Source organism: Haliotis rubra, unplaced genomic scaffold (assembly GCF_003918875.1).
Source record: "Haliotis rubra isolate DU_JTF1 unplaced genomic scaffold, ASM391887v1 Scf269, whole genome shotgun sequence".
NCBI classification, from domain to species: Eukaryota; Metazoa; Mollusca; class Gastropoda; order Lepetellida; family Haliotidae; genus Haliotis; species Haliotis rubra.
In genome coordinates this window covers 563,329-583,478 of record NW_025766769.1, presented here as the reverse complement: position 1 = coordinate 583,478, position 20,150 = coordinate 563,329, and the positions used below count along the sequence as shown (strand labels likewise).

The window sequence follows — 20,150 nt, the reverse complement described above, 5'->3', positions numbered from 1 at the left end:
CAAGGGATTGTGTTGTATGTTGAACGATTGTGTTGTATGTTCAAGGGGTTCTGTTGTATGTTGAAGGGATTGTGTTGTATGTTGAAGGGATTGTGTTGTATGTTCAAGGAGCTGTGTTGTATGTTCAAGGGATTGTGTTGTATGTTGAAAGGATTGTGTTGAACGATTGTGTTGTATGTTCAAGGGGCTGTTTTGTATGTTCCAGGGATTGTGTTGTATGTTGAAGGGATTGTGTTGTATGTTGAAGGGATTGTGTTGTATGTTCAAGGGGCTGTGTTGTATGTTCAAGGATTGTGTTGAACGATTGCGTTGTGTGTTGAAGGGATTGTGTTGTATGTTCAAGGGATTGTGTTGTATGTTGAAGGGGCTGTGTTGTATGTTCAAGGGTTTGTGTTGTATGTTCAAGGGGTTCTGTTGTATGTTCATGGGATTGTGTTGTATGTTGAAGGGATTGTGTTGTATGTTCAAGGGGCTGTGTTGTATGTTGAGGGGATGGTGTTGTATGTTCAAGGGATTGTGTTGTATGTTCAAGGGGCTGTGTTGTATGTTCAAGGGATTGTGTTGTATGTTTAAGAGGCTGTGTTGTATGTTGAACGATTGTGTTGTATGTTCAAGGGATTGTGTTGTATGTTCAAGGGATTGTGTTGTATGTTCAAGGGATTGTGTTGTGTGTTCAAGGGTTGTCTTGTATTAGCTGGCAGGTTTTGCCTGGACATGAATGATATAGCTATTAAGTAACTGTCAGACAGCTCTCTCAGGCTCATAGCTGACTGCATTCAAATGTTCCTCCTCTTATTTCATGCAACAAATGTCAATATTTGTAAACCCCTGTGTCAGAGGAAAGTCTGCTTTTCCTTGTTGCTGTTGTCAGACATTCTTCATTGTGTCACAACTGGAAGGAAAAGATGATTAGACAATTAGTTCCCTGTTCACACCTAAATAGATGTGTTTTTGCTGAAGTGTTGACCCTTGTTGGAATGGAGAAAGATTATGTGGAGCGTCTCAAAATATTAAATATATTGTCAGACCAGTTAGCTATGTTATTTACAACTCTCAAACATCAATCAAGTCTTTTATGCAGTCCTGTAACTGAAACAATGACAGACACATGGTGATGTTAATTGTTTTGTTATTTCCAGCTGGTATTCCTGGTGTATACACAGTTCTGTTAATGGTGAGTAGCAACCTTGGTGATCATTACACTATCCTGCTATCCAGAGTCAGCCTGTCCATTGCTAGAGGTTGTCTTCTGAGGACAAGCAGACATTGTACACTATCCTGCTATCCAGAGTCTAATGCTAGAGGTCATCTGATGACTATCAGACATTGTACACTATCCTACTATCCAGAGTCTGATGCTAGAAGTCATCTGGGCACTAGCAGACATTGTACACTATCCTACTATCTAGAGTCTAATGCTAGAGGTCATCTGGGGACTAGCAGACATTGTACACTATCCTACTATCTAGAGTCTAATGCTAGAAGTCATCTGAGGACTAGCAGACATTGTACACTATCCTACTATCTAGAGTCTAATGCTAGAAGTCATCTGGGGACTAGCAGACATTGTACACTATCCTACTATCTAGAGTCTAATGCTAGAGGTCATCTGAGGACTAGCAAACATTGTACACTATCCTACTATCTAGAGTCTAATGCTAGACGTCATCTGAGGACTAGCAGACATTGTACACTATCCTACTATCTAGAGTCTAATGCTAGAGGTCATCTGGGGACTAGCAGACATTGTACACTATCCTACTATCTAGAGTCTAATGCTAGAAGTCATCTGGGGACTAGCAGACATTGTACACTATCCTACTATCTAGAGTCTAATGCTAGAGGTCATCTGAGGACTAGCAGACATTGTACACTATCCTACTATCTAGAGTCTAATGCTAGAAGTCATCTGAGGACTTGCAGACATTGTACACTATCCTACTATCTAGAGTCTAATGCTAGAAGTCATCTGAGGACTTGCAGACATTGTACACTATCCTACTATCCAGAGTCTAATGCTAGAGGTCATCTGGGGACTAGCAGACATTGTACACTATCCTACTATCTAGAGTCTAATGCTAGAGGTCATCTGAGACATTGTACACTATCCTACTATCCAGAGTCTAATGTAGGTCATCTGAGGATAGCCTTGTACTATCCTACTATCTAGAGTCTAATGCTAGACGTCATCTGAGGACTAGCAGACATTGTACACTATCCTACTATCTAGAGTCTAATGCTAGAAGTCATCTGGGGACTAGCAGACATTGTACACTATCCTACTATCTAGAGTCTAATGCTAGAAGTCATCTGAGGACTAGCAGACATTGTACACTATCCTACTATCTAGAGTCTAATGCTAGAAGTCATCTGAGGACTAGCAGACATTGTACACTATCCTACTATCCAGAGTCTAATGCTAGAGGTCATCTGGGGACTAGCAGACATTGTACACTATCCTACTATCTAGAGTCTAATGCTAGAAGTCATTTGAGGACTTGCAGACATTGTACACTATCCTACTATCTAGAGTCTAATGGTAGAGATCATCTGAGGACTAGCAGACATTGTACACTACCCTACTATCTAGAGTCTAAAGCTAGAGGTCATCTGGGGACTAGCAGACATTGTACACTATCCTACTATCCAGAGTCTAATGCTAGAGGTCATCTGAGGACTAGCAGACATTGTACACTATCCTTCTATCCAGAGTCTAATGGTAAAGGTCATCTGAGGACTAGCAGACATTGTACACTATCCTACTATCTAGAGTCTAAAGCTAGAGGTCATCTGGGGACTATCAGACATTGTACACTATCCTACCATCCAGAGTCTAATGGTAGAGGTCATCTGAGGACTATCAGACATTGTACACTATCCTACTATCTAGAGTCTAAAGCTAGAGGTCATCTGGGGACTATCAGACATTGTACACTATCCTACTATCCAGAGTCTAATGGTAGAGGTCATCTGAGGACTAGCAGACATTGTACACTATCCTACTATCTAGAGTCTAATGCTAGAAGTCATCTGAGGACTAGGAGACATTGTACACTATCCTACTATCTAGAGTCTAATGCTAGAAGTCATCTGAGGACTAGCAGACATTGTACACTATCCTACTATCCAGAGTCTAATGCTAGAGGTCATCTGAGGACTTGCAAACATTGTACACTATCCTACTATCCAGGATAGTAGGATTGCATCGAACCTGGTGTAACAGGCCAAACTTTCCCCCTGGCCAAACCTTCCCCGGGGAAACTTTGGCCTTTGGGGGTGGGGGGAGGGAACTTTAGCCTAGCCCAAACTTTCCCCTGGGAAACAATATCCTAGGACAAAAAAGTTTGGCCTAGGCCAGATTCTCCCCGGGGAAAGTTTAGACCGGGGAGAAATGGCCTGCTACACCGGGCCTTCGGCATGACGAGCGAACGCTTTAACCACTAGGCTACCCCACCGCCCCTCAATAGACTAGAAAATCTGATTATAATGAGCATGTATTGAGAGATATCAGAGTGAGTGAGTTTGATTTTAGCAATATTCCAGCAATATCACAGCGGGGAGAGATATCAGGAGGATGTAAAAGTCTCTTGTTCATCTGTTTTCAGTAGTCTGTTGTTTCTGCTGTTGTTCTAATGCTGGATTTCTGTTTGCAGGGGTGTATGCATTTGGCTTCATCTTCATGTTACCACAGTTGTTTGTTAATTATAAGGTGAGTTGCCCACCTGTGGAACCCCTCAACTACAGGGTCCAAGTCAAACACTGGGAGATTCACGGGGGACTGTCAACTCTCGACTGTAAACTGTAAACTGTCAGCTATCCCAGGACAGTAACTACTGTAGATGTATTGAATTGTTACCGATCTTGGTGAGAGTAAGGTTGTCTACCATATTAAGTTGTCATTCGTGGCGATGAAAATAGACAAGGTACCATCGGACACTAATATCAGAACAGTAACGTTGTATTAATGGACGTTCTAAACTATTTTCTGTTGTTTCCAGCTGAAATCAGTAGCTCATCTGCCATGGAGGGCTTTCATGTACAAAGTAAGTACGATTGTCAGGTGTTGTTGCCACAGACTTTGTAATGGCGATATCAGGACGATAATGAAGCTCTCCGTATATTTTGTTTGTGTTGTCCAAGATATCCACAGCACCATGACATTCACAGCTACCTGAATGCACAACACTCTGCTATCCACAGCAGCATGACATCCATGACACCTTGAAATCTATAGTACCATGACACCATGACATCAATAGAAGACCACAAGCACCTGCTAACCTCAGTCTCTGTTGATATCTCAACATATATTATTTGATGTTTTGTAGGCATTCAACACATTTATTGATGATGTGTTTGCCTTCATCATCACCATGCCAACTGCTCACAGACTTGCCTGTTTCCGGGACGATGTGGTCTTCCTGATCTACTTATACCAAAGATGGTTGGTATATTTTCATTATTCTTTTAGGCTTTTATGAAGAACGGAAATGTTCATGCCTGACATGACAACACACCTGACATGACAACACACCTGACATGACAACACACCCGACGTGACAACATACATGACATGACAACACACCTGACTTGACAACACACCTGACATGACAACACACCTGACGTGACAACACACCTGACATGACAACACACCTGCCATGACAACACACCTGACATGACAACACAACACACCTGACGTGACAACACACCTGACAACATGCCAGACATGACAACACACCTGACATGACAACACACCTGATGTGACAACACACCTGGCTTGACAACATACCTGACGTGACAACTAACCTGACATGACAACACACCTGACGTGACAACACACCTGATGTGACAACACACCTGACGTGACAACACACCTGACGTGACAACTAACCTGACATGACAACACACCTGACTTGACAACACACCTGACATGACAACACAACATGCCTGACGTGACAACACACCTGACAACATGCCAGACATGACAACACACCTGACGTGACAACACACCTGACAACATGCCAGACATGACAACACACCCGACATGACAACACACCTGACGTGATAACACACCTGACGTGACAACTAACCTGACATGACAACACACCTGACTTGACAACACACCTGACATGACAACAAAACACACCTGATGTGACAACATGCCAGACATGACAACACACCTGACATGACAACACACCTGACATCATGATATCAAAGTGTCCCATGTTAAAGTGAGCAGGAGAGGCTTGCAGAGACTTCATGATTTACAAGATATGATCATAAACACTTGCTTCTGATATGAACATATATATAGTTAGATATTTGACGCTGATGTTAGAGTAGAGATGGATGGGTGTCAGGAAGAGGTTTTATGAAACAATTTCCTGCCATGATTCCAGGCTCTACCCTGTGGACAAGACACGGGTCAACGAGTACGGCCAGTCCTTCCAGCAGGAAGACAAAGTCAAGAAGACAAACTGAGACACCATATTGGAAAAACTGCTGACCTTGCATTTCATCTTGACGTGATCCAACTGATCTCTATCTCATCTTCTTCTGAAAATCCAATGTGGATATCAAAGTTTCTGTTTAGACTGGAAATATAGGGAAAATGTTCCATTCCAAAGTTTTTATATCATCATTGTAGCGACCATCAGTAGTGTTGTTACAGATATGTAAATGATAGTTTAGGAGGGTATGTGTTTGATGCAGTTGTCGAGGGCGACATTTTGTGGTGTATCTCTGTAACAGTAGAGTTCAGAGACCCATTATTTCACAGTATTTATTGGCATCATTGTTCAGGCCATGAAGACCTGCATCTTGAAATCCATGTCATCGACCTGGTCATGGGGGGTATTTAGCTGTACGTTAGTGTTGATTGTCATGGGGGGTATTTAGCTGTACGTTATTGTTGATTGTCATGGGGGGTATTTAGCTGTATGTTATTGTTGATTGTTGGCAAGATTGTTTTATATGCTGATGTCTGGATGTTTACCGTCAGCAGACATCTTAGCCCTTCCATGGCTGTGTGCTTGTCAACACAGACACGTTGTAAACAGCATCTGTGCCCTTTCTGGTTGTACACAGCATCTGTGCACTGTCTGGTTGTACACAGCATCTGTGCACTGTCTGGTTGTACACAGCATCTGTGCACTGTCTGGTTGTAAACAGCATCTGTGCACTGTCTGGTTGTACACAGCATCTGTGCACTGTCTGGTTGTACACAGCATCTGTGCACTGTCTGGCTTCCAGCAGCCACTGCCAGCTGTATCTTGTGTCCTGCTACCTTCAGGGTCCGTCATTACTGGGATGATCTATTTCTACCAGTTGGTCACCTGAGTATTCAACCTGCTCTGGAATACAAATTGTCATGTTTCTCATAACATTTCAACGTAAATTAGCGAATGTAAGTAACTCTGCCAAACATATCACTCCAGAAGCCTGAGTTTGTGACAGGGATACAGTACGCACTGTACGTTCACCTTGTCACATGTCTGTTGTACAGGATGGAGATAGAAAGGGGAAGCAGATTTTAATTCTGGACATTGTTAAAGAAAGTTGAACATTTCGTGTAACTGTATTCAGGAGTTGACATGTAACTGTATTCAGGAGTTGACATGTAACTGTATTCAGGAGTTGACATGTAACTGTATTCAGGAGTTGACATGTAACTGTATTCAGGAGTTGACATGTTAAGATCTGTGCATATCATGGCTTGAAATCCAGCTTGATATGTCTCATATGGTGTGGCATTGTTCGTCTTAAAACTGACAAAACTAGATTGAAAATATTATCATTTTGTGTTTGTTTTTAACTTGATGTGATTATTGTGATGAATATCTGGTGTGAATCCTCTGTACACGGTGACGCAGTTGTACTGCCAGGTGGACACATGTCATCGGTTCCCAATTGCATAGATCGATGCTCATGCTGTTGATCACTGGATTGTCTGGTCCAGACTCGATTATTTACAGATAGCAATGCTTCTTATCCATACACCCTTCTAATGGAGGAGCAATGCTTCTTATCCATACACCCTTCTAATGGAGGAGCAATGCTTCTTATCCATACACCCTTCTAATGGAGGAGCAATGCTTCTTATCCATACACCCTTCTAATGGAGGAGCAATGCTTCTTATCCATACACCCTTCTAATGGAGGAGCAATGCTTCTTATCCATACACCCTTCTAATGGAGGAGCAATGCTTCTTATCCAAACACCCTTCTAATGGAGGAGCAATGCTTCTTATCCATACACCCTTCTAATGGAGGAGCAATGCTTCTTATCCATACACCCTTCTAATGGAGGAGCAATGCTTCTTATCCAAACACCCTTCTAATGGAGGAGCAATGCTTCTTATCCATACACCCTTCTAATGGAGGAGCAATGCTTCTTATCCAAACACCCTTCTAATGGAGGAGCAATGCTTCTTATCCATACACCCTTCTAATGGAGGAGCAATGCTTCTTTATCCATACACCCTTCTAATGGAGGAGCAATGCTTCTTATCCAAACACCCTTCTAATGGAGGAGCAATGCTTCTTATCCATACACCCTTCTAATGGAGGAGCAATGCTTTATCCATACACCCTTCTAATGGAGGAGCAATGCTTCTTATCCAGACACCCTTCTAATGGAGGAGCAATGCTTCTTATCCAGACACCCTTCTAATGGAGGAGCAATGCTTCTTATCCAAACACCCTTCTAATGGAGGAGCAATGCTTCTTATCCAAACACCCTTCTAATGGAGGAGCAATGCTTCTTATCCAAACACCCTTCTAATGGAGGAGCAATGCTTCTTATCCAAACACCCTTCTAATGGAGGAGCAATGCTTCTTATCCATACACCCTTCTAATGGAGGAGCAATGCTTCTTATCCATACACCCTTCTAATGGAGGAGCAATGCTTCTTATCCATACACCCTTCTAATGGATCCATGCTTCTTATCCATACACCCTTCTAATGGAGGAGCAATGCTTCTTATCCATACACCCTTCTAATGGAGGAGCAATGCTTCTTATCCAGACACCCTTCTAATGGAGGAGCAATGCTTCTTATCCAAACACCCTTCTAATGGAGGAGCAATGCTTCTTATCCAAACACCCTTCTAATGGAGGAGCAATGCTTCTTATCCAGACACCCTTCTAATGGAGGAGCAATGCTTCTTATCCATACACCCTTCTAATGGAGGAGCAATGCTTCTTATCCAAACATCCGGAAAGGCACCACAACAGAAATTAATTATGAAACATTTCTGCCATATTTTAACATCAGGTCGAGACGCCTGTACCTACTTCAGGGCATCAATAACACCTACAATCTCATCAACCATTATATCATGGTGAAGTAAAATATCGCTACCAACAACAGAAGCATGGTCGTCATTGACATTTCTGCAATACACAAAAAGGTCACCAGCAGTCACAACATCAGGGACATTTAACACCGCTTTGAAGTAGCTTACTGGATTGTCTGGTCCAGACGCGATAATTTACACACCGACGCCATATAGCTGGAATATTGCTGAGTGCAGCGTAAAATTAAAATCACTCACTCACTTGTTTAAACATGATGCCTGACTGGTCCAGTGGGTTTCTTTTGTTTCACATTGTGTTTCTCTTGCCTGATCCAAGTATGGGTGTGACAGTTGATCAGACTAGATCGCAGAAACACAGCACATGATACAGGTAATGCAGAACATACACTGTCACGATTATTGTAGTCTGTGTGAGGAGGGCTTCTTGGTGTTGGGGAGGGCTTCTTGGTGTTGGGGAGGGCTTCTTGGTGTTGGAGAGGGCTTCTTGGAGTTGGGGAGGGCTTCTTGGTGTTGGGGAGGGCTTCTTGGTGTTGGAGAGGGCTTCTTGGTGTTGGGGATAAAACTTCAGTTGATGTTTCCCTATATTCTGATCCAGGGTCTTTTTTAGCAACTGCTGTTAAAATTATCTGCATATTTGGTCCCTATTAGTAACCTGATCCGGGCAACTCAAGTGTATAGGGTACATGTCCACTATGGTGATTAACACTGTACGCAGTGCGATGATTGGTTTTTTCATTGGTAGAGACTTATGTTTATGGTTTTAACCATATTAACTTTGGAAAATTTGTATTTGGGAAAATGTAAGTTTGTCAATTCTCTCATGTGTTTTTGTGTATCATGTTTTTGTAGTGCAGGTGTATTTTGATTTATAAACCAAGTCTAAAAAGAAGTCTTGCCTCAAATCTCACCTATCTCTTGCATGTCTGACCTACTTTTTGCATGTCTGACCTTAATTTTCCCGCTTTTCTTGCATGGCCGACCCTAAGTTTCACCTACCTCTTGCATGTCTGACCTTAAGTTTCACCTACCTCTTGCATGGCCGACCCTAAGTTTCACCTACCTCTTGCATGTCTGACCTTAAGTTTCACCTACCTCTTGCATGTCTAACCTCCTCCCCGAGTCTGAACCCTTGCAGCCTGATACAGTTGCATTGTTTCCTACAGATAGCTTTGCCACAAACATTATAGGAAGATTACTAATTGTTAGAAATCCTGATTTTAGTTTGAAATTTGTTTGTGTTTGTCTGATCCAACAAATGACAACGGTGTTAGGATCTCCACCGAAACGTCGCATCTACTGCAACAAAGAAGTTGTCTATCCATATAAAGTGTTCCTCTTCATCATGTCAGCTTCTAAATGCCACATAAGGAAGTGATGTAACATGACCATGACCGTGACCATGACACTGTACAGGATACATGTTGTTGATACAACTGCAACCATGACACTGTACAGGATACATGTTGTTGATACAACTGCAACCTTGACACTGTACAGGATACATGTGGTTGATACAACTGCAACCTTGACACCGTACAGGACACATGTTGTTGATACAACTGCAACCTTGACACCGTACAGGATACATGTTGTTGATACAACTGCAACCTTGACACTGTACAGGATACATGTTGTTGAAACAACTGCAACCTTGACACTGTACAGGATACATGTTGTTGATACAACTGCAACCATGACACTGTACAGGATACATGTTGTTGATACAACTGCAACCTTGACACTGTACAGGATACATGTTGTTGATACAACTGCAACCTTGACACCGTACAGGATACATGTTGTTGATACAACTGCAACCTTGAGACTGTACAGGATACATGTTGTTGATACATGTTGATACAACTGCAACCTTGAGACTGTACAGGATACATGTTGTTGATACAACTGCAACCATGACACTGTACAGGATACATGTTGTTGATACAACTGCAACCTTGAGACTGTACAGGATACATGTTGTTGATACAACTGCAACCTTGACACTGTACAGGATACATGTTGTTGATACAACTGCAACCTTGACACTGTACAGGATACATGTTGTTGATACAACTGCAACCTTGACACTGTACAGGATACATGTTGTTGATACAACTGCAACCATGACACTGTACAGGATACATGTTGTTGATACAACTGCAACCATGACACTGTACAGGATACATGTTGTTGATACAACTGCAACCTTGACACTGTACAGGATACATGTTGTTGATACAACTGCAACCTTGACACTGTACAGGATACATGTTGTTGATACAACTGCAACCTTGACACTGTACAGGATACATGTTGATACAACTGCAACCTTGACACTGTACAGAATACATGTTGTTGATACAACTGCAACCTTGACACCGTACAGGATACATGTTGTTGATACAACTGCAACCATGACACTGTACAGGATACATGTTGTTGATACAACTGCAACCTTGACACTGTACAGGATACATGTTGTTGATACAACTGCAACCATGACACTGTACAGGATACATGTTGTTGATACAACTGCAACCTTGACACTGTACAGGATACATGTTGTTGATACAACTGCAACCTTGACACTGTACAGGATACATGTTGTTGATACAACTGCAACCATGACACTGTACAGGATACATGTTGTTGATACAACTGCAACCATGACACTGTACAGGATACATGTTGTTGATACAACTGCAACCTTGACACTGTACAGGATACATGTTGATACAACTGCAACCTTGACACCGTACAGGATACATGTTGTTGATACAACTGCAACCTTGACACCGTACAGGACACATGTTGTTGATACAACTGCAACCATGACACTGTACAGGATACATGTTGATACAGCTGGAAGCACGTGTCCAGCTGCCCACAAAGTGTCAATGACTTCCTGGAATGTATCAATGTAACAACTGTGATTTACTCTTACTTTCATCAGATAAGGTTTACTGTCAGATATTTTGTACCTAAATAAAGGATCTTGGCCTTGACCTTGTTGATTCTGCATGGTATTTCATTGGATGACACCACTGTGAGTGAGTGAGAGTGATGTGTTGGGGTTTATTTGCAGATTTTGTAATATTTCTGGCAATTCCCAGTGTAGCATCTTACTATGGGTGATACACTTTGTCAGGTAAAACACACACGTAATGGGTATGGTGTCGCCAACCCCAGGCCCATTATCAGGGGAACTGCTGGATTAAAACAGCGACCAGCAGATGTGACATTACTACCTATGCCTCCAAATACTATTGTCGGTCACTGGGTTTCATACTGTCTCACTCTCAACCACTAGTTTGCCAGCTGGAACCTGGTGCTGATCACTCACTCACTCAGGCTGGAAAGCCTCCTTGAGGGAAGGAATGCTGGAAGGAATGCTACATGGATGGCAAGAAATCAAGTGATGGGCATAAATGTGCATTCAAGTTAGAAGCTCTAGATTCCACACTATGAACAATCAACAAGCAGATCTTCTCATCCAAGGGAGGTAACTCTGCACTACATTGTGTCAGCTGTCTGGCTTGGGCTGCACCAAGACATCAGTCAGTGGGAAGAGGTTGCATCGGGTTTAATTTGTACAATAGTAGAAATATTCAAACAATCATCACAATAAATAATACACTGTACAGATTCATACAATACACAATACATGTACATTCAATACACTGATTTCTTTGGTTCATACAGGCAGTAGAAAGTGAGGAGGCAGACCAGTTGGTTAATACTAGATACGGCCAACGGCCAACAGCAGACTCCAGTTGTCATTACGGATATCATAGTATCTACATTACTGACTGCATCTGAAAGTCACACAGGCCTACAAAGTGGACAGGTAGGAATACAGCAAGACTGAAGGCCTGGCATGTGAATCACTCTGTAATATGTGAGTGTCATTTGGTATGTGAAGGCCCCAGGGACAGTGGACAGGTAGGAATACAGCAAGACTGAAGGCCTGGTATATGAATCACTCTGTAATATATGAGTGTCATTTGGTATGTGAAGGCCCCAGGGACAGTGGACAGGTAGGAATACAGCAAGACTTAAGGCCTGGTATGTGAATCACTCAGTAATATATGAGTGTCATTTGGTATGTGAAGGCCCCAGGGACAGTGGACAGGTAGGAATACAGCAAGACTTAAAGCCTGGTATGTGAATCACTCTGTAATATATGAGTGTCATTTGGTATGTGAAGGCTCCAGGGACAGTGGACAGGTAGGAATACTGCAAGACTGGAGGCCTGGTATGTGAATCACTCTGTAATATATGAGTGTCATTTGGTATGTGAAGGCCCCAGGTACAGTGGACAGGTAGAAATACAGCAAGACTGGAGGCCTGGTATGTGAATCACTCTGTAATATATGAGTGTCATTTGGTATGTGAAGGCCCCAGGTAGAATGGACAGGTAGGAATACAGCAAGACTTGAGGCCTGGTATGTGAATCACTCTGTAATATATGAGTGTCATTTAGTATGTGAAGGCCCCAGGGACAGTGGACAGGTAGGAATACTGCAAGACTGAAGGCCTGGTATGTGAATCACTCAGTAATATATGAGTGTCATTTGGTATGTGAAGGCTCCAGGGACAGTGGACAGGTAAGAAAACGGCAAGACTGAAGGTCTGGTATGTGAATCACCAGGTAATATATGAGTGTCATTTGGTATGTGAATAATGATAATAATGTTCTACAGCTAACTGACAAAGTTCCATCTATGTTCAAGGAGACATTCAGCACGCTTCCTCCAACTCAAGACAAATCAATTGTCTCTGAAGAAAAGCATGAATGGCTTCACATTTGGACAGACTGAGCCATTTTATCTAAAATTGGTCTTGAAAAGGTGGTTATCAGAAATGGCTGAATTCTGTAAGAAGTCCCTCAGTTGACATTTATATATTTAGGCTTCTCAAAGCTGACCTGACAGGACTGTTCCACACAATATGAGGTCAACCGGGGTATGAGGTTCCTTGTGTATCAGCAGAACACGTGGCCAAGTGTCCTCAGCTCTGGGTGTCGGTGTACAGTGCAGCCGACATGCTGGAGTTGTTATGGGAAGGGATGTAACTCATGGTCTTCTTCAGCTGATCGTAGCTCCAGTGTAGCTGATTGACCTCCTCTGAGTGTCGGTGTCGAGTGTCACTTAACTCCTTCAGCAGATGGTCGTTGGTCTGCACGAGCGATCTGACAACATCAATATTCATCTTAATACATGGAACTATTCCTGTAAGAGACAGTCTGTATAGAATATCGTGGTCTCCATGATCCACAGTTGTATAAAAATGGTACCATGGTACATATCTACTGGTGACAATGTATCCCCATACTTATTACTCTCCTCACACACCATGGTACATTTCTACTGGTGACAATGTATCCCCATACGTATTACTCTCCTCACACACCATGGTACATTTCTACTGGTGACAATGTATCTCGATACGTATTATTCTCCTCACACACCATGGTACACATCTACTGGTGACAATGTATCTCGATACGTATTACTCTCCTCACACACCATGGTACACCTCTACTGGTGACAATGTATCCCAAACGTATTACTCTCCTCACACACCATGGTACACCTCTACTGGTGACAATGTATCTCGATATGTATTACTCTCCTAACACACCATGGTACACATCTACTGGTGACAATGTATCATCTACTGGTGACAATTACTCTCCTCACACACCATGGTACACCTCTACTGGTGACAATGTATCCCCATCATTATTACTCTCCTCACACACCATGGTACACCTCTACTGGTGACAATGTATCTCGACATCGATATTACTCTCCTCACACACCATGGTACACATCTACTGGTGACAATGTATCCCCATCATTATTACTCTCCTCACACACCATGGTACACCTCTACTGGTGACAATGTATCTCGTACATCTCACGTATTACTCTCTCTCACACACCATGGTACACATCTACTGGTGACAATGTATCCCCATCGATACGATATTACTCTCCTCACACACCATGGTACACATCTACTGGTGACAATGTATCTCATCACATTATTCTCCTCACACACCATGGTACACCTCTACTGGTGACAATGTATCTCGATACGTATTACTCTCCTCACACACCATGGTACACATCTACTGGTGACAATGTATCCCCATACGTATTACTCTCCTCACACACCATGGTACACCTCTACTGGTGACAATGTATCCCCAAACGTATTACTCTCCTCACACACCATGGTACACCTCTACTGGTGACAATGTATCCCCATACGTATTACTCTCCTCACACACCATGGTACACCTCTACTGGTGACAATGTATCTCGATACGTATTACTCTCCTCACACACCATGGTACACATCTACTGGTGACAATGTATCCCCATACGTATTACTCTCCTCACACACCATGGTACACCTCTACTGGTGACAATGTATCCCCAAACGTATTACTCTCCTCACACACCATGGTACACCTCTACTGGTGACAATGTATCCCCATACGTATTACTCTCCTAACACACCATGGTACACATCTACTGGTGACAATGTATCTCGATACGTATTACTCTCCTCACACACCATGGTACACCTCTACTGGTGACAATGTATCTCGATACGTATTACTCTCCTCACACACCATGGTACACCTCTACTGGTGACAATGTATCTCGATACGTATTACTCTCCTCACACACCATGGTACACCTCTACTGGTGACAATGTATCTCGATACGTATTATTCTCCTCACACACCATGGTACACATCTACTGGTGACAATGTATCTCGATATGTATTACTCTCCTAACACACCATGGTACACCTCTACTGGTGACAATGTATCTCGATACGTATTACTCTCCTCACACACCATGGTACAACTCTACTGGTGACAATGTATCCCCATACGTATTACTCTCCTCACACACCATGGTACACATCTACTGGTGACAATGTATCTCGATACGTATTATTCTCCTCACACACCATGGTACACCTCTACTGGTGACAATGTTTCTCGATATGTATTACTCTCCTAACACACCATGGTACACCTCTACTGGTGACAATGTATCTCGATACGTATTACTCTCCTCACACACCATGGTACAACTCTACTGGTGACAATGTATCTCGATACGTATTACTCTCCTCACACACCATGGTACACCTCTACTGGTGACAATGTATCTCAAAACGTATTACTCTCCTCACACACCATGGTACACATCTACTGGTGACAATGTATCTCGATACGTATTACTCTCCTCACACACCATGGTACACATCTACTGGTGACAATGTATCCCCATACGTATTACTCTCCTCACAAAAACCATCAGCTTACAGCAGGACAACCGAGGTAAAATCTCAGTAAGAAAGTCTGGATCGGAACAGAGAATGCTTTTGGGAAATGTAAACGACGCAGTGGTTTCTAAAGACTTCCTCAGTACTGGTCCTATGTCACACGTGTAAACATGATAACTGATATCCACTGATTTTCTCTCATTTCAGTAAAAACTTACCAATTTGTCATGTATTGTTATCAAGACATGTTATTATTTGTCTGTCTTGTTCTTAATAACACTGGAATAATAGCTCTTTACAGCTAATGTTGTAACAGGAAAACCTGATCTTAACTATTTCTTGTATTTGCATTGTGCCCCATTCATGGTAACTGTGATGACCCCTGACCTACTACTCACCTGTGACCTGTGACCTGTGACCCACTTGCGACTACTGACTTACTTGTGACTGTCCTGCAGCATGTTTGCCAGCTCCTGCATCTGAGCGAACTGTTTGAGTCTCCCTCGCAGACCCTCAATCTCGCGCTGCAGAGCATCATTCTGCCGCTGCAGATCATCTGAAACAGGTGGGCATCAAGGTTTCAGGTGTTGTCATAGAAACAGGTGGGTATCAAGGATTCAGGTCTTGTCATAGAAACAGGTGGGCATCAAGGATTCAGGTCTTGTCATAGAAACAGGTGGGCATCAAGGATTCAGGTGTTGTCATAGAAACAGGTGGGCATCAAGGCTTCAGGTCTTGTCATAGAAACAGGTGGGCATCAAGGCTTTAGGTCTTGTCATAGAAAACAGGACTAGGCTATAATGATACTTATATATCCAAAAGTATGTGATATTGGCACAGTATTGGAATATATCAGTATATTGAATACCTTGATACACATGAGACATGACAATATAGCTGTGAATTAGGTCGGAGCTGTACAATACCCCCTTCAGCTGCAGTACCTGTGAAGATTTCAGTTAGAATTGGTCTTCAGCAACCCAAGCTTGTTGTAAGAGGTGGTCAGACTCTGACTTGGTTGACACATGGGATCGTATCCCAATTGCTTAGATTGATGCTCATGATTGTCTCGTGTCAACTCAATTATTTACAGCCTGCCGCCAAATAGCTCGAATATTGCTGAGTGCAGCATAAACAACAAACAAACATACAAGAGCTGTAGTGTCAGGGTGTGTGTCCTACCTAGTTGTGTCTGGTTGACAACAGACATGGAGGAAGCAGCACCTCCCTGATAACTTGACAGAGTATCCTGGCTGTCCAGCTTCTTACCCAAACGCCGATTTTCACTTACGTACTTGTCAAGCTGGTCGCGTAAGGTCTCCTGGAATATCAACATCAGTTTTAACATCAGCATCAAAATCATCATCAGTTTGAATACTGGCATCATCATCAGTATCAACTTCAACATCAGCATAAACATCAGTACCAACATCAATATCAACTTCAACATCAGTATCAGCATAAACATCAGTATCAGCATAAACATCCGTATCAGCATAAACATCCGTATCAGTATAAACATCAGTATCAGCATAAACATCTGTATCAGTATAAACATCAGTATCAGCATAAACATCCATATCAGCATAACCATCTGTATCAGTATAAACATCCGTAACAGTGTAAACATCAGTATCAGCATAAACATCTGTATCAGCATAAACATCCGTATCAGCATAAACATCTGTATCAGTATAAACATCAGTATCAGTGTAAACATCCGTATCAGCATAAACATCCGTATCAGCATAAACATCTCTATCAGTATAAACATCCGTATCAGCATAAACATCCGTATCAGCATAAACATCAGTATCAGCATAAACATCTGTATCAGTATAAACATCAGTATCAGCATTAACATCCGTATCAGTATAAACATCTGTATCAGTATAAACATCGGTATCAGCATAAACATCGGTATCAGTATAAACATCAGTATCAGTGTAAACATCCATATCAACATCAGCATCATCAGCAACATCAATGTCAACATTGCTCTTCCCAACACCCGGCCTACTTTTTACCATCCTAGCACTGCTGCCTCAGATGGACCATCCTAACACTGCTGCCTTAGATGGACCATCCTAGCACTGCTGCCTTAGATGAACCATCCTTACACTGCTGCCTTAGATGAACCATCCTAACACTGCTGCCTTAGATGGACCATCCTAACACTGCTGCCTTAGATGAACTATCCTAACACTGCTGCCTTAGATGGACCATCGTAGCACTGCTGCCTTAGATGAACCATCCTTACACTGCTGCCTCAGATGGACCATCCTTACACTGCTGCCTCAGATGGACCATCCTAACACTGTTGCCTTAGATGGACCATCCCAACACTGCTGCCTTAGATGGACCATCCTACCTCTGCTGCCTCAGATGGACCATCCTAACACTGCTATCAACATCAGCATCATCAGCAACATCAATGTCAACATTGCTCTTCCCAACACCCGGCCTACTTTTTACCATCCTAGCACTGCTGCCTCAGATGGACCATCCTAACACTGCTGCCTTAGATGGACCATCCTAGCACTGTTGCCTTAGATGAACCATCCTTACACTGCTGCCTTAGATGAACCATCCTTACACTGCTGCCTCAGATGGACCATCCTAACACTGCTGCCTTAGATAAACTATCCTAACACTGCTGCCTTAGATGAACCATCCTAACATTGCTGCCTTAGATGGACCATCCTAACACTGCTGCCTTAGATGGACCATCCTAACACTGCTGCCTCAGATGAACCATCCTAACACTGCTGCCTCAGATGGACCATCCTAACACTGCTGCCTTAGATGAACTATCCTAACACTGCTGCCTTAGATGGACAATCCTAACACTGCTGCCTTAGATGAACCATCCTAACATTGCTGCCTTAGATGGACCATCCTAACACTGCTGCCTTAGATGGACCATCCTAGCACTGCAGCCTCAGATGACCCATCCTAACACTGCTGCCTTAGATGGACCATCCTAACACTGCTGCCTTAGATGAACCATCCTAACATTGCTGCCTTAGATGGACCATCCTAACACTGCTGCCTTAGATGGACCATCCTAGCACTGCAGCCTCAGATGACCCATCCTAACACTGCTGCCTTAGATTAACCATCCTAACACTGCTGCCTTGGAAGACCCATCCTAACACTGCTGCCTTAGATGCACCATTCTAACACTGTTGCCTCAGATGAACCATCCTAACATTGCTGCCTTAGATGGACCATCCTAACACTGCTGCCTTAGATGGACCATCCTAGCACTGCAGCCTCAGATGACCCATCCTAACACTGCTGCCTTAGATGGACCATCCTAACACTGCTGCCTTAGATGAACCATCCTAACATTGCTGCCTTAGATGGACCATCCTAACACTGCTGCCTTAGATGGACCATCCTAGCACTGCAGCCTCAGATGACCCATCCTAACACTGCTGCCTTAGATTAACCATCCTAGCACTGCTGCCTTGGAAGACCCATCCTAACACTGCTGCCTTAGATGGACCATTCTAACACTGTTGCCTCAGATGAACCATCCTAACATTGCTGCCTTAGATGGACCATCCTAACACTGCTGCCTTAGATGAACCATCCTAACATTGCTGCCTTAGATGGACCATCCTAACACTGCTGCCTTAGATGGACCATCCCATCCTAGCACTGCAGCCTCAGATGACCCATCCTAACACTGCTGCCTTAGATTAACCATCCTAACACTGCTGCCTTGGAAGACCCATCCTAACACTGCTGCCTTAGATGAACCATTCTAACACTGTTGCCTCAGATGAACCATCCTAACACTGCTGATTCAGATGAACCATCCTAGCACTGCTGCCTTAGATGAACCATCCTTACACTGCTGCCTTAGATGGACCATCCTAACACTGCTGCCTTAGATGGACCATCCTAACACCACTGCTGCGTTAGATGAACCATCCTACCTCTGCTGCCTTAGATGAACCATCCTAACACTGCTGCCTTAGATGAACCATCCTAACACTGCTGCCTTAGATGAACCATCCTACCTCTGCTGCCTTAGATGAACCATCCTAACACTGCTGCCTTAGATGAACCATCCTAACACTGCTGCCTTAGATGAACCATCCCAACACTGCTGCCTTAGATGAACCATCCTACCTCTGCTGCCTTAGATGAACCATCCTAGCACTGCTGCCTTAGATGAACCATCCTAACACTGCTACCTTAGATGGACCATCCTAGCACTGCTGCCTCAGATGGACCATCCCTGCACCTGCCTTAGATGAACCATCCTAGCACTGCTGCCTTAGATGAACCATCCTAGCACTGCTGCCTTAGATGAACCATCCTAACACTGCTGCCTTAGATGAACCATCCTAACACTGCTGCCTTAGATGGACCATCCTAGCACTGCAGCCTCAGATGACCCATCCTAACACTGCTGCCTTAGATGAACCATCCTAACACTGCTGCCTTAGATGAAGACCCATCCTAACACTGCTGCCTTAGATGCACCATTCTCAGAACCATC

The 20,150-nt window shown here is 43.2% G+C and overlaps 3 protein-coding genes across 9 annotated transcripts in view; 2 read left to right on the top strand and 1 right to left on the bottom strand.

The window, feature by feature from the left end:
* LOC124280511 (cleft lip and palate transmembrane protein 1-like protein) overlaps nucleotides 1-6,593 on the top strand; it is a 41,719-nt gene extending 35,126 nt beyond the window's left edge. Inside the window, 5 exon segments of the mRNA XM_046716455.1 lie at nucleotides 1,140-1,174; nucleotides 3,654-3,709; nucleotides 3,999-4,043; nucleotides 4,329-4,444; nucleotides 5,400-6,593. Coding sequence (XP_046572411.1) covers nucleotides 1,140-1,174; nucleotides 3,654-3,709; nucleotides 3,999-4,043; nucleotides 4,329-4,444; nucleotides 5,400-5,481 — 334 coding nt within the window. The 3' untranslated portion in view covers nucleotides 5,482-6,593.
* A 2,733-nt stretch (nucleotides 6,594-9,326) lies between these two features.
* Nucleotides 9,327-11,324, top strand: LOC124280508 (dynein heavy chain-like). 7 transcript variants are annotated; one of them, XM_046716453.1, is made up of 2 exons: nucleotides 9,327-9,779; nucleotides 10,171-11,324. In XM_046716453.1, the coding sequence occupies exons 1-2, from the start codon at nucleotides 9,701-9,703 to the stop codon at nucleotides 11,241-11,243; spliced, it is 1,152 nt and encodes a 383-aa protein (XP_046572409.1). In that variant the 5' UTR covers nucleotides 9,327-9,700; the 3' UTR covers nucleotides 11,244-11,324. The 7 variants fall into 7 exon arrangements, with proteins under 7 accessions (XP_046572409.1, XP_046572408.1, XP_046572407.1 ...); XM_046716452.1 differs by having other exon boundaries at nucleotides 9,327-9,821; XM_046716451.1 differs by having other exon boundaries at nucleotides 9,327-9,947.
* A 1,657-nt stretch (nucleotides 11,325-12,981) lies between these two features.
* LOC124280507 (centrosomal protein of 72 kDa-like) overlaps nucleotides 12,982-20,150 on the bottom strand; it is a 34,457-nt gene continuing 27,288 nt past the window's right edge. The window contains exons 13-15 of the mRNA XM_046716446.1: nucleotides 16,817-16,955; nucleotides 16,076-16,190; nucleotides 12,982-13,510 (exon numbers count right to left, since the gene is read on the bottom strand). Of these exons, the coding sequence (XP_046572402.1) occupies nucleotides 13,330-13,510; nucleotides 16,076-16,190; nucleotides 16,817-16,955 (435 nt within the window). The 3' untranslated portion in view covers nucleotides 12,982-13,329. The remainder of the gene's footprint in view (nucleotides 13,511-16,075; nucleotides 16,191-16,816; nucleotides 16,956-20,150) is intronic.